The following is a 14043-nucleotide window of genomic DNA, read 5'->3' as shown; positions in this document are numbered from 1 at the left end:
GAAATATACTTATCAATAAGTTATCGAAGTGGAACTTAGGAGCATTATGTTCGATTCCAAGGCATCTTATCTGATGAAAATCTTTGTTTAAGTATCATATTGACCTGATTAAAATGAAAGTCTTTAGGAGTCTCGGAATCCTTAGATCTAAAAGACATATTTCTAGGGTCAATTCTTAATTTTTTTTTCTGCAGCCCAAGTATCATATTGCCTGAATAGAATAAAAGTCTCCGGGAGCCTCGTAATCCTTAGAAAGCTTAAAGACATATTTAAAGGGTCAATTCTTAAAATTAATTTCTGCAACCCAGATCATAGCCCAATCAGCCCAGATCTGCAGCCCAAGTATTATTTAACCTGATTAAAATGAAAGTATCTGAGAGTCTCAGAATCCTTAGAAAACTAAAGACATATTTAGGAAGTCGATTCATAAAATTAATTTCTGCAGCCCAGATCAGTCGGGGCTGCAGAAATTCCAGAGAATTCGTATTGTCCTGTTATAGTGATGTCAAACTTTCTCTCGTCACTTATGCCACTTTCAAAATTTTATGATAAAGCAAGGACTATTAATCAGGAAACTGTTCTTCATTTAAACCATTGCTTGATTTGGAATCTCTTCATTTTCTGTCGTGTGCTTCTTTCACTTTTCCACAGTTGTTGGCAACCTTCCTGCTGCCCCATGTAATAATATATCTTTTATTGTAGATCAATTGGCTTATTCTTTCCACAATTCCAACAAAAGATTCATCATATTCCATCATTGGGGTCTGTCTTTACCTCCAGATAGCTTGCAACATGATCTAGAACACGCTCTCAGAATCTGTACGAAGTTGACACTCGCTCGGTATCTTTAAAAAGAATGTTAGAGATTTTATATCTAATAAATGAGTTTTTTTCTTTTTTTTTGTTTCTTTTTCCGTTTTCCCCCTGAGTTGATGTATCTGGATAGGGTTTAAATGTTTATTCTATTTGGCGAGATCAGGCGCGAGTCCCCTGCCTAGATTGTAATTTTGGGAATGTTTGAGGTGGACGACAAGTTTGGCTTTTTTCCGCCTTTTTCGTTGGTATTTTTGTCTCCCCTGTTCTTTGTCAGCCATGGAGTCTTACGGGGGAGACCATGTTGAAGTTGTATCCTTTTTTTGTAAATCATTGTTAAACGAAAGAACTCAACCTAACAACTCTGAGCAATAGAATTTACAGTAATGTAAAAAGCGTGGCCGAGGGTGCCACGTGGGACGGAGCAAAGGACTATTTCACGTCTGTTTTCAGCCTTGATTCTGGAGCAAAAATATGTTACTGAAAACGAAGTGATACTTATTAAGATCAATGCAAGTTAAAAACTACACACCTGCATACAAATTTCAATGGCAAGAAAAAGGGAGGGGGCAGACCTCCTGAACCCCTGCCATCTGGCTATGGCGGGCATGCACGCACAAAAAATTGTTATGGGGAGAAGGGGGAGGGCAGTAGGTTCATTAATCACAAAATAGAAGCTACATGGAAGGTAAGAAATAATACTGAGCAGGATTCTAATAATATGGGAGGGATGAGCCTAGGCCCTTCTTCGTATTTACCTGGGCTTTGCCACAACAGGTGTCAGCCTAGCTTAGATAACAAATGTATTTAGAATAAACAATTTGGACAATAATGAGAAAAAGCTTCTATAGCAAATTTTTACCTGAGATTGAGGCTATTTCTACCCCAGATTTTATACATCTATGAATGTATTTGTAACTATCGTCACAGAGTGGTGCACCGGTGGACATTACCCTCCTTAGAGATTTCAATGAATGCGTCTTAATTGGCTCTATGCCACTTTCTTCAAGAAAAGCCAACCACCGAGGAGAGGTGCCAAGAATCGAAATACCTAAAAAGAAAATATTACAAGTTCAAATATTTTGAAACCGTATATTGAACCGTTCAAAACGGGGAGGGGGGGGGGGAACCAGGGCAACCACCCTGGGTACCACAGCTGGGGAGGGGCGTCGCGGTGGGGGATTACCCGCTTTGATCAATTTTTTTGGCTTTTCTTGCTTATATCTGAGTCGGGAGGCACTGTAATTAAGTTTTGTCCGGGTTCCACCAACCCTAGGAACGGCTCGGATTAACCAACTATTAAAAAGTTGAAATACTGAAATAAACATTTCTCATTGCTATCACTGCTAAGAGATAAATACATTTAATTAAAACCAAATATATTTGGACTTACACAGTCCAAATGGCCATTAAAATAGAAATTTCCGTCTACAATTCAATATTCAAAAATCATGGTCAACGAAAACTATATTCTGGAAAAGTTTCAAGTTAAAAAGTTTTTATACTTTATACTTTAAAAACTTTATACTTTATACTTTTTTATACTTTAAAAACATTTTATTAACGATTACATTTATCTTGACATATCCAAAATCCTTCAAGTACTAAAGACAGTGATTCAGTGACATCTACTAAAGACAGTGACATCTGATTATTTGATTCGGTTAAGTAAATAATTCCTAAGACAACGCTGGCTATACATGACAAAATGAAGCAGATTGTGAATAAGAAAAAACGAGGGTGCACCCAGCCAGTGAAAAAAAGGAAGACTAAATCTAGAGATATTTCAGTCGAGATCCCCATTCGACCTTCCTCACTGCTTAAAAGTAAATAAAGAGATAAAGAGTAAAATAAAGATGAAGTCCTAAGGATGAAATAAAACAAGATAAACCTTAAAAACAAACACTAACACGAATCTCCAACACAAAATAAACCTCAAAAACGTGGGTGAAAATTCAGTAAAAATACGTTAAAGATAAAAAACAGCCTAAAAATGCGTTGCTTTCCTTTAAAGCAACACATTGTTAATATTTGAATTTTTACGGGCAAAGAGCGTGGTCAAATTTAGCCATTAGTTTCGCTTGTTTATTTTCCCAGTTAAACGTGGCATCCCTGTCGAAAATATGATACTCCCTGAAAGATCATAATTTTGAAACAACTAATAGAAATATCTTAGAAAGCTGCGGTTTTTAGGTATGAATGGATCAAGGAATGGGATTATGACGCCTCTAGGGGACAAAAAACGTTTTTATTTTGATGTCCTTGGTAGCTACAACTGCTAAAAACATCTACCTTATCGCTAAATAACCGTCTCATTTTCTTTATATTTTAAGTCTATAATAATGTGTTTTTTCCACTGGCGGTAGCATTCATAGTAGCACTCTAGCCACCATCACAAAGCTAAGCTTTTCTTAACAAAAATTTAAATCTTCAACTGGGTTTGGGATTGGCCATGAGTGGTTTCAATGATGGCATCTAGTTTTCTAAATAGGAATTGTTTTCAGAAATAGCATACCATATTTATCCACAAGGTCCCATAGGTGGTTCTTCGAAGGCATTAACGGAGATCCATCGTATACAACCAACGTGCAGCGCTGCGCCAGAGCAGTTATCATCCAGTTCCACATCATCCAACCCGTCTAAGAATAAAAACAAAATCTTTAAAATATGCAAAGATATTTGAGAATAAAATAGGTTACTGCTACTACTAACAACTCACTGCAGCACCAAGACGCCTGAGGCCAACACAGCTACACACGCTCCTCCTCCATCCCAATCTATTCAAAGCCTCCCTCTTTGCAACTTCTCCAGAAGTTCCCAGGGTGTTAGCAACTGAGTAAAAGCTATTGATTACGATTCTCATTGAATACTAGCCTTCTTTTGCCAATCTGGGATTATTTTTGAAAGTTCCTCTTGTTTTTCCCTTCTCTTGCATATTGATTCAATTAGTTATATTATTTTACTAATTATTCATCCTTAATTATTTTTATTTTATAATATTCAATTGTAGTAGCACGCATTAACTAATTTTCAGTTTTATTTAAAGCTATATTTCTTTATATTATTATTATTTTTTTATTATTTCTTTCCTTGTCTAGAGGAATAATATCAAACCATAGTTATTTAATACTACATTTTAATATAATACAACTATTTAATACAACACCAATAATAGCATAAATGCGTATTTTCGATGTTTTTTTCTTATATGAAAAATACAATACTAGATAGGCTTGGTTACACCTTCAAAGCTATTTTACATAATTTCAATAAGTTTAAACTTTTTGTCAAAACTATATTTATAAAAAAAAAAAAAATTCAAGCACCAGACACCTACAGGGAATTCGAGGGGCGCCTATCTTCAGGGGCGTCGTTTGGGGGTGGCAAGGGGGGCAGTCGCCCACTCCCATAATGTGAAGAAAAAATTATTATACATCCCATGCCCTTTGACTCTCCGGATATGGACACATCTTCCCCCCCCCAATAAAAGTGCTGGAGATTCGCCCCTGCCTATCTTCAATGTATTTAACTACATAATAAATAATATAAATGTCATTAGTTGCATAAATGTATAATCATGTTTGTTTCCTTTTTTTTATCTCGAGCTTTCAATTTCCTTTATTTTAACAAATAGCGTGGTTGTAACTTCTTCCAATATTTTCGTAATTTTGAATAAATCCAAAAATTTCCATCATCTATAAACATAAACACCAAAAAAAATTCAAGGACAATTTTATTTTCTACCTAGTTTAAAGTTTAATTCAAGCTCAGCTATATTCTGTAAGCGACCTTTGTTTACAAGAAATTAAAGTTGCGAAATTATTTTTTGAATGCCAGAGATCCAGCGAGGATTTGAGAGGCATCTCTCTTGAAAATGTTTCCTTAATATGAAAGTTTCAATCACTCCTAATTTAATATTTAGCTTGGCCGCAACTTCTTACATTACATCCAGTTTCAAATAAATCCATTAATCTAAAAACAAAATGCTAAAAAGCACTGAAAGGACAATTCAGTTCCTCCCAAATTTCAAATTTATTTTCAGCCCTTCCTTTTTTCAGTAAGACTTATTCACAAAGAGATTTAAAATTAAAAGCTGAAAAATTAATTTTTATTGTGAGAAGTAACAGACGCCTTAAAAGGCGCCTCTCTTGGGCAGTAGCGTCCCGATGCTCATTTAATTGGGAGCGAAGGGGGCGATCTTCGTAAATTTTACCGAATCGCTACCTGATTTTTGCCGAATTTTCTGCAGAAATCAAGAATTTTGCTAAATTTCGGCCGATTTTGCAAAATTTTACCGAATACCAACAAATTTGGGGGTTGGCGCGCCCCTCCCCCCCCCCTCGGGACACCCCTGCTCTTGGGTAGATTTGAACTACACGTCTTTATTTGAAAAAGATAATTTTCCTTATTTTAGTAGATGGCGATTTTCAAAATACTTTTATAATTTTTTTGAAAATTCTTAAAATTTGCCTTCATCTAAAAAAAAAAAATTTTTTTTAGTTCAGCCTTTCTTTCAGCAAGAGACCTTAAAACTTACTTACTAAACTAAGAGACCCAAAATTACGAAGAGAACTCTTAAAATTATCGGTCTATTTCCAAGTTCTGTTTTTTTGTTTTTTTTTGTCTCTTGTTTTTCAGCTACAAGACCCAAATTACTTACTGAAGTTTAAAACATGTCAGTTAATTCCTTGTTCCTTTTTTCACACTGTTGAATAAAAAAATTGAACTTTGCAGAGGCTTTTCATTGACCCCAAGTTTCATTAATTTGTAAGAACAAATTTATAAGTACATTGTTACATTATAAATAGCGTTATATTATAATTAAATTAGTTTACAAGTATTCATTAGTTTACTGCTTATATTATACGTACAAATACTACTCTGCTTATAAGTGTATGTACTTAAAAGTACATACAATGCTGCTTAAAGAGTAGAGGGACAGTGGCAGATCCAGAGGGGGGCGAGGGGGCGCGCGCCCCCCGAAAAAGGACTAAGTAGTGTAATTTACTTAATTAACGCAAGTTTGCGTTAATTAAACTTCCTCCTAACGCACGTTTATTGGATTACCTATTTTGCACACACCCCCCCCCCTCTAAAAAAATCCTGGATCCGCCCCTGTAGAGGGATATCAACCAGAAATATTAATATAAATATTACTTATATTATAATATTACATAATATATATCATATTGTAATGTTAATAGAAATTGCAAGATTAATTCTATTAATTATAGTATCTTGGGTTGTTACGTCAAATTGGTAGAATCTCATCTTCGGAATTTCACAGTAGATCTATACTACTACTACTACTAGCAACTCGATGCATTAGCAAGCCGCCTGAAGCCATCACAGCTATGCACGCTCCTCCTACATCCCAATCTACTCAATGAATTAACAAGCCGCCTGAAGCCAATACAGCTATGCACGCTCCTCCTCCATCCCAATCTACTCGATGCATTAACAAGCCAACTGAAGCCATCACAGCAATACACGCTCTTCCTCCATCCCAATCTACTCGATGCATTAACAAGCTGTCTGAAGCCAATACAGCTATGCACGCTCCTCCTCCATCCCAATCCACTCGATGCATTAACAAGCTGTCTGAAGCCAACACAGCTATGCACGCTCCTCCTCCATCCCAATCCACTCGATGCATTAACAAGCTGTCTGAAGCCAATACAGCTATGCACGCTCCTCCTCCATCCCAATTCACTCGATGCATTAACAAGCTGTCTGAAGCCAATACAGCTATGCACGCTCCTCCTCCATCCCAATCCACTCGATGCATTAACAAGCTGTCTGAAGCCAATACAGCTATGCACGCTCCTCCTCCATCCCAATCTACTCGATGCATTAACAAGCTGTCTGAAGCCAATACAGCTATGCACGCTCCTCCTCCATCCCAATCAACTCGATGCAGTAACAAGCTGTCTGAAGCCAACACAGCTATGCACGCTCCTCCTCCATCCCAATCCACTCGATGCATTAACAAGCTGTCTGAAGCCAACACAGCTATGCACGCTCCTCCTCCATCCCAATCCACTCGATGCATTAACAAGCTGTCTGAAGCCAATACAGCTATGCACGCTCCTCCTCCATCCCAATCCACTCGATGCATTAACAAGCTGTCTGAAGCCAATACAGCTATGCACGCTCCTCCTCCATCCCAATCTACTCGATGCATTAACAAGCTGTCTGAAGCCAATACAGCTATGCACGCTCCTCCTCCATCCCAATCTACTCGATGCATTAACAAGCTGTCTGAAGCCAATACAGCTATGCACGCTCCTCCTCCATCCCAATCCACTCGATGCATTAACAAGCTGTCTGAAGCCAACACAGCTATGCACGCTCCTCCTCCATCCCAATCAACTCGATGCATTAACAAGCTGTCTGAAGCCAATACAGCTATGCACGCTCCTCCTCCATCCCAATCCACTCGATGCATTAACAAGCTGTCTGAAGCCAAAACAGCTATGCACGCTCCTCCTCCATCCCAATCCACTCGATGCATTAACAAGCTGTCTGAAGCCAATACAGCTATGCACGCTCCTCCTCCATCCCAATCTACTCGATGCATTAACAAGCCAACTGAAGCCATCACAGCTATACACGCTCTTCCTCCATCCCAATCTACTCGATGCATTAACAAGCTGTCTGAAGCCAATACAGCTATGCACGCTCCTCCTCCATCCCAATCAACTCGATGCATTAACAAGCTGTCTGAAGCCAATACAGCTATTCACGCTCCTCCTCCATCCCAATCCACTCGACGCATTAACAAGCTGTCTGAAGCCAATACAGCTATGCACGCTCCTCCTCCATCCCAATCTACTCGATGCATTAACAAGCCAACTGAAGCCATCACAGCTATACACGCTCTTCCTCCATCCCAATCTACTCGATGCATTAACAAGCTGTCTGAAGCCAATACAGCTATGCACGCTCCTCCTCCATCCCAATCCACTCGATGCATTAACAAGCTGTCTGAAGCCAACACAGCTATGCACGCTCCTCCTCCATCCCAATCTATTCAAACCGCCTTTATTTACAACCTCCCAATAAGCTTCAGTTTCCCTTCAATCTTTCCGTACGACCTCCTCCCACCCTGTTCAAGGACGATCTGCTTCACGTTTGGCACTAGAACGTCATCTTGATACATTGCCAAAATATTTTTGTTTTTACTTTCGGATAGTTTTAGCTTATTTCCCTCTCTTGAGAATTGAAAAAAAAATGCAAAATAAAAACAGAAACGAGGAAATATTACAAATAATTCGGCATTTATCCAAACAAAGGCTCCATGACCTGGAAAGGAGGGGGGCGGAGTAAACGGACTATCAAAACACTAACTCGCAAACAATGGAAAGAGAGGGGAGGGGAAAGCAGAGAGAAAACACGAAGGATTTCAACTATTTATAAGAATTTATTCTGGTTACTAAGCCAACTCTAATGGAACCCAAACAGTTAATAAGTAAGTAAAAGTGAGTATGACCTCACTAGACCATTAAGGTCCAAATCGGTAGTACTAATATCTGTTACATGGCCCTTCAGCCAGGAAAGGCAATGGGGGGCTGGGGACCAGTCATCCTGTGCCTTCCCACACCCTTCCTGCTTACATTCCCCAGATTTCTCGTGGAAACTATTTAGAGGTGGGTCGACTCTGGCTATGCTTACTGAGTTACACCACTGACCCGCGTCACAAACCAAATAACTGGCAACTCCAGGGATCGAACCTGTGCTCCTTGGACAAACAATTTTCAACCCAGCGCACGTCCACTTAGCCAGGGCAGCTTTTATATTTAATAATAATAATAGAGAAGAACTTATAAAAATCAAAAATAACACAAACATATGGATACCATTTTTTTCGAGTTCTGCAATGGTTGGCTTCTTCGGCTTTAGATCTTTGATTATTATTATGATAAAATTAAATTAGTCAGAGGTAATTCTGTATCGACCAAACTGCTGAAACAGTGTCTAGGTCATTTATGTGAGTACAAGGTCTCCTCGACTAAAGGATGATAAGACTTACAGTAGTATAAAACAGCATAACATCTTTATCCGTTAAACCACCTTGGATTTTGTGCTCTTGTGAATGTTTTAAAAGCGTGCCCTAAAAAAAAGTAATCAGATTCAAGAAAGCCGTGCAGCTTTTTCAAGCTATACATTGAAAAAAAAACACTTCTCAGCTGCTAGCCTGTATTCCCATCAGTTGTTATTTTTGTTTGTACATATTTTCTTTGAAATGTCAGGTCACAATTTTTCAAATTTTCAGGTGGACTAGGTCAACTGGGATATTAATTTAGTTTCTTCTTCCACCTAAAAGTATGTAAACCCGATATCCTTTCAGATATTTGTATGAAAATATAGAAAAACGGGTACAGTATTTTAGTATAATAATATTTATATAATAATTATAATACTTTAACTAAGATAGTTGAAAAAACAACATTTAATAATAAGAATTGCATTATAATAATAATCTTAATTGCATAATAATAATTATTAATTATATTAATTATAATATAATTATATTTAATATGTTATATATGAATTATACTGAATAATTGAATATAACACAATAAGTTGGATTAAGAAAAACTTCCTTTATATTCAGCAAAAGATTCAAATTAAAAAGCTTATATTTCGCCAAAACTGTGTTTAGTTGAGAAATTATAATTGAATTTGCGCAGTGTTGTCAATAATGTGAGCAGGACCTTGTCTTTACTTACTAAAATGCCCCTTGTTTTCATTTAAGAGAAAAACTGTTTATATATATTAAAATAAATTTCTCATCAAACTAGTTCACTTCAAAACTGCATTGAAGACATTTTTTGAAAACTGTGTGACTGCGAGATTATAATGCATCTTCAGATTCACCACAAAAATACTAATTGACACAAAAGTAAATTTTAACTTGATGCAGTGTTGTCAACAATTTTAGCAACAAAACTAATTCTTACTTACTGAAACACCTTTACAAAAAATACTCTCTTTTCCCTCAAGAAAGTAACCGTTCACACTACGAAAGGTTTCTCGTTGAATCATTTCACTTTAACAGTGCATTGAACACAGGTTAGAAAATCGAGCAAGATTTTCATCAGCAGAATAATCTGCGATATGTGAATAAAAATCGATATAAAAACTGAGATATGTGAACAAAAATCGATATAAAAACTGCGATATGTGAACAAAAATCAAGCACAGTACAAAAAAGGCAGAACCCTACAGAGCAATACACCGACCGAAACCCAAAGCAAAAGAAGCTTATAAGTGGAGTTAATCTATATATAACTATAACAGCAAACTAGAGAAGAGAAAAAAGAATTGGCAAACAGCCAAAGGAAGAGAAGTGTGAACTCTCCTCTCTCAGGCTCCATATAAGATAGAAACTGGTTCTTCAAGTAGATAACAAAAGTTATATATATATATATTTTTTATCGTTTCCTATGAAATGAATGGTGGCAAATTCAAAAGTATAGTTAAAAAACTGATTTTACGTAGTCAAGCACCTGATCTTACCTAAAACAGTTTTGAAAATTGACCTATATGAACTAGTTATTTTAATCATTTTTGGTCGATTCGCCATTTCACCATATCATGAACACTCCAAAGCCCCGTAGTTACCCAATTCCATAGATTTTTTTTCCCCTTTTGTAGGTCATTTTCAGTTTTTAAATCTAGTGGGACAAAGAATGAAGAAACACTCCATAGTTGCCAAACCCCTGGGTTTTTGATGATTTTTAGAAGTCATTTTTAGCTAAATCCAATAGGACAAAGAATAAAGAACTACATCATAGTTGTCCAATCCTTGATTTATTTTTTCTTTTTGAAAGGATTGGATTGTGCCTGGATTAACTGAACAAACAAGTGCTATAAATTAAGAAGTTACTTTTTTCTAAGAACCATCAATGAAGAGAACATGGTCTGCCCGATATGCCAAAGCAGCATCAAACCCGGTGAAAACACAGTCATATTATCTGAGAAAGGACCGATGGCGTTAATAACGCAAGTAAAGAAAGAGGTAGTAGAATTGCTGTGACGACCGGAAATGAAGTCCAAACCGCGTGTTTTCGTAACTTCTGTGACAGACATCGAATCGACCAAGAAAAAACCCCTAAAAGGAAACTGCAACCCCCTGAATGGGGGTTGCAGCCCCCTCGACTTCAGCTCTACGCTTTAATTTTTCGAAAAACTGCCTGTTCTGTGGTCAAGCTGTGAAATTATGCAAGCTCACAAGTCGTTAATTCGCTGAAGCTTGTGCAGTACGGACTAATAGCTTCCACCACTCAATTAGTGAAATATGTAAGAGCAGGAATGATCAGTGGGCCATGACAGTGCTTGGTCGGATAAATTCAAAGACTTCTGAACTCCATGCAGAGGATGTCGTTTATCATCAAATATGCTCAGTGAAATTCAGGACAGGAAAAGCGATTCCACAAAAATTTTGTGGTCAAGAAGAAGCTAGTCACATGCCTCCGCCAAAGAAACGGAAGGGGATACCGTGCGATAATGCAATGAAAGCCGGTCTCGAAGAAGCGCTTCAGTTTTATAACAATAGTAAAAAGCCAGTAGCTCTGACGATCGTTTTAACGAAGATGGTTCATATTCTCTCTGAAACTGATTGTGAAAGTTTGGCCTACAGCTTTCGTCAAGCCAAGGATTTTCTAGTCAATGAGTACGGCGAACACGTAGTTGTGTCCGATTCAAACGGGAGAGACACTCGTAGCATTTAGAGATACTGTACAGGATATAACGAGAATTTCACAAAAAGGTGAAAACAGATAGTGAAAACAGAGAAAGCGATCAGATCATCAAAGTTGTTGGAAGGATAATAAGAAGTGAAATCAAATCCACAACGACAAGAAACAATTCATACGAACTTCTTAACAAATTATCGTCAGTAGAGATGTGTTTGAACTTCGTGTGCCCATCTCTTTGTCTACTGCTTTCATCAGTAGGGGAAGGCTCGCCTCTTCTAATATATTCTATTGAACTGGCTATAATGCAGGCAGTCAGACCACGGGGTTTCATGTCTCCTGTACAAATAGAACTGGCTTCGCAGCTGCATCACCATTTTTCGTCCAGGTTTTTTAATTGACACACTGCACAATCTCGGCTTATGCACTTCGTACTCAGAAGTAAAAAAAATTTGAAAGATATGAAGCAGTAAATCAAACGTTGTTGGAAGAGCCCGAAGAGAAAGCACATTTTTATAAGCATGTAGGAAACAACGTCGATCATGATATTGCTACTATCAACGGCCTGTATACCTTTCATGGAATGGGACTTATTGAAGTGCCTACACCTAAGTTGTCGGCAACGGAGCTTTTAGTACCGAGAAAAGAAGTAAGTGAAGATGAGTAGAGTCTTCCACAAGTTCTTTTAAGAAATGCTATTCTTGTCCAAGGTGGATTTAACACCCGCATCAGTTTCCTAGGAGCCATTGGCTTCCTATTTCGGACTCGGGGCTTTTGGAAATCATTAGTCAAGTATACGCGCCTACACTGGGCGAAGTATGTTACAAGGCAAAGCTGTCTCTCGTGCTCTGCGAGGCCATGGAATGTTGGAGATAGCCCTTTATGCGAACCTTTTATCATCAGAACTGGATAGCAGAGTTTTTGATGGCAATGACGTGCTACCAGAACCCCTTGAAAAGCAAAACAGGCGTACGAGTACATCCTTCAGGGGGATACCATTGACGAAGCGCAAGTGTCGGAAGCAGTAGAGCTTATCCATAAAATATTTCATAGTGTAAAAGAACGATTGTCCAAGTCCAGAACTGCCCGTCTTTGGTTTCAGTATATGGACCTGCTTAGAATCTTGAGAAAGAACCCGGGAGCTGAACGAAGTGGCAACCTAGAGCTTTATCTACGGTCTTTGTTGGAAATGCTTCCTTACTTTGCTACTTCCGGCCACAATTTTTAAACGAAGTCTACTTGGCTGTTCGTGCAGTCGATTTTTCAGTTGAGGGAAGACAACCCTCAACTGAAAAATCAACTGAAAGACGATTTTTCAATTGAGGAAAGACAACCCAGAGCATTACAGAACGTTACAAGAATACCTGCTCATCCGAAGAACTGACAACTACTGAGTGGCACTTTTTCTTGATTTGGTGATCAAACAAACGTTAATGATAAATATGACAAGAAGTGGTGTTCTGACAAGAGATAGAGGCATGACTGAATTACAACAGACAATTAGGACATCTGCCATGCATACTTTGGTTCTCGTTAATGAACACATGCAGAACCTGACTGGCCTTGCAGAGTTGACTATTGAAAATCACGCAGAATCGATATCTTCGAGGAAAGCTAGAGATCTGGTGGATATAGAAAATATAGTTCGACAAATTGAGCCCCTAGAACCCTTCAGGCAGGATCCACAGCTATTGAATGTGGCTACTGGTGTCCGGGCTTCATCATCTGTAAACGTAGACGACCCCAAATCCGTGGGAGAAAAGATCATGTAAGACATGGAAGCAAAAGCAAATGAAAAATATGTTTTCAGGAGAATGGAGAAAGTTGTAGAACTCATCGGTGGTGACATATAGCGAGAGACAAATTGTCGAACCAGCTCTAATCTTTCAACGTTTAGCCGCAGTGGCTAGCACCAGTGGTTCTGACTTTAATGAGATTCTGTCGTTCGAGCTCTCTATTTTTTCACCATCGCTCTTTAGTTGGTTCTAGGTGATGAGGACAGCCGACAGCTTTTGGTTGTGCTTTATAATCTTTAAAAAATTTTAAAATTTAAAATTACAAAAAAAAATGTTTTTGTAATTAATTTACCTGAGTTCTAAACGTTCCTTTTTATAGCTGTTTGATCTGAACTTTCGACCTTAAAAAATTGTTTTTCAAGAACTTATATTTATCAACCCCTCATATTACAGGGCCCTGAGAGGTGGAAATCAGGTAAATAGTAAAAAAAACTGCTTTTTGACCTCATATTTGACATTACATCACTTTATTTGATATAAAATGATCCTTTAGTCGCAAGAATCCGTCAAATAATTATATGCGTGCTTTAGCCAACCCCTTCCCCCATTCCATGAAGATGAAAACTGACGTCGTATTCGGATTAGCCATGCTTGATTTGATAGGTAACGACTATTTAAACTCCACAACATTTATAAACACAAAAATCGATTTCCCCCCTTCAAGGGCAAAACTAGGACACTTCTGCGAGAAGGATTTTGGTAGATTTCTTTTTGCAATTCAGCTGATTTTTCTG

General features: G+C 37.9%; 1 protein-coding gene across 2 annotated transcripts in view; it reads right to left on the bottom strand.

Moving 5' to 3' along the window:
- Window positions 1–14043, bottom strand: part of LOC148948144 (acetoacetyl-CoA synthetase-like) — an 89164-nt gene that overhangs the window by 31560 nt on the left and 43561 nt on the right. For both annotated transcript variants that reach the window (XM_089095706.1, XM_089095704.1), the window contains exons 7-9: window positions 8846–8926; window positions 3329–3452; window positions 1676–1864 (exon numbers count right to left, since the gene is read on the bottom strand). In XM_089095706.1, the coding sequence (XP_088951832.1) occupies window positions 1676–1864; window positions 3329–3452; window positions 8846–8926 (394 nt within the window). The remainder of the gene's footprint in view (window positions 1–1675; window positions 1865–3328; window positions 3453–8845; window positions 8927–14043) is intronic.

Source organism: Artemia sp. Qi Xiang Cuo, chromosome 10 (genome assembly GCF_049724085.1).
Source record: "Artemia sp. Qi Xiang Cuo chromosome 10, ASM4972408v1, whole genome shotgun sequence".
Lineage (NCBI taxonomy): Eukaryota > Metazoa > Arthropoda > Branchiopoda > Anostraca > Artemiidae > Artemia > Artemia sp. Qi Xiang Cuo.
This window is presented reverse-complemented; position numbering and strand designations above follow the sequence as displayed.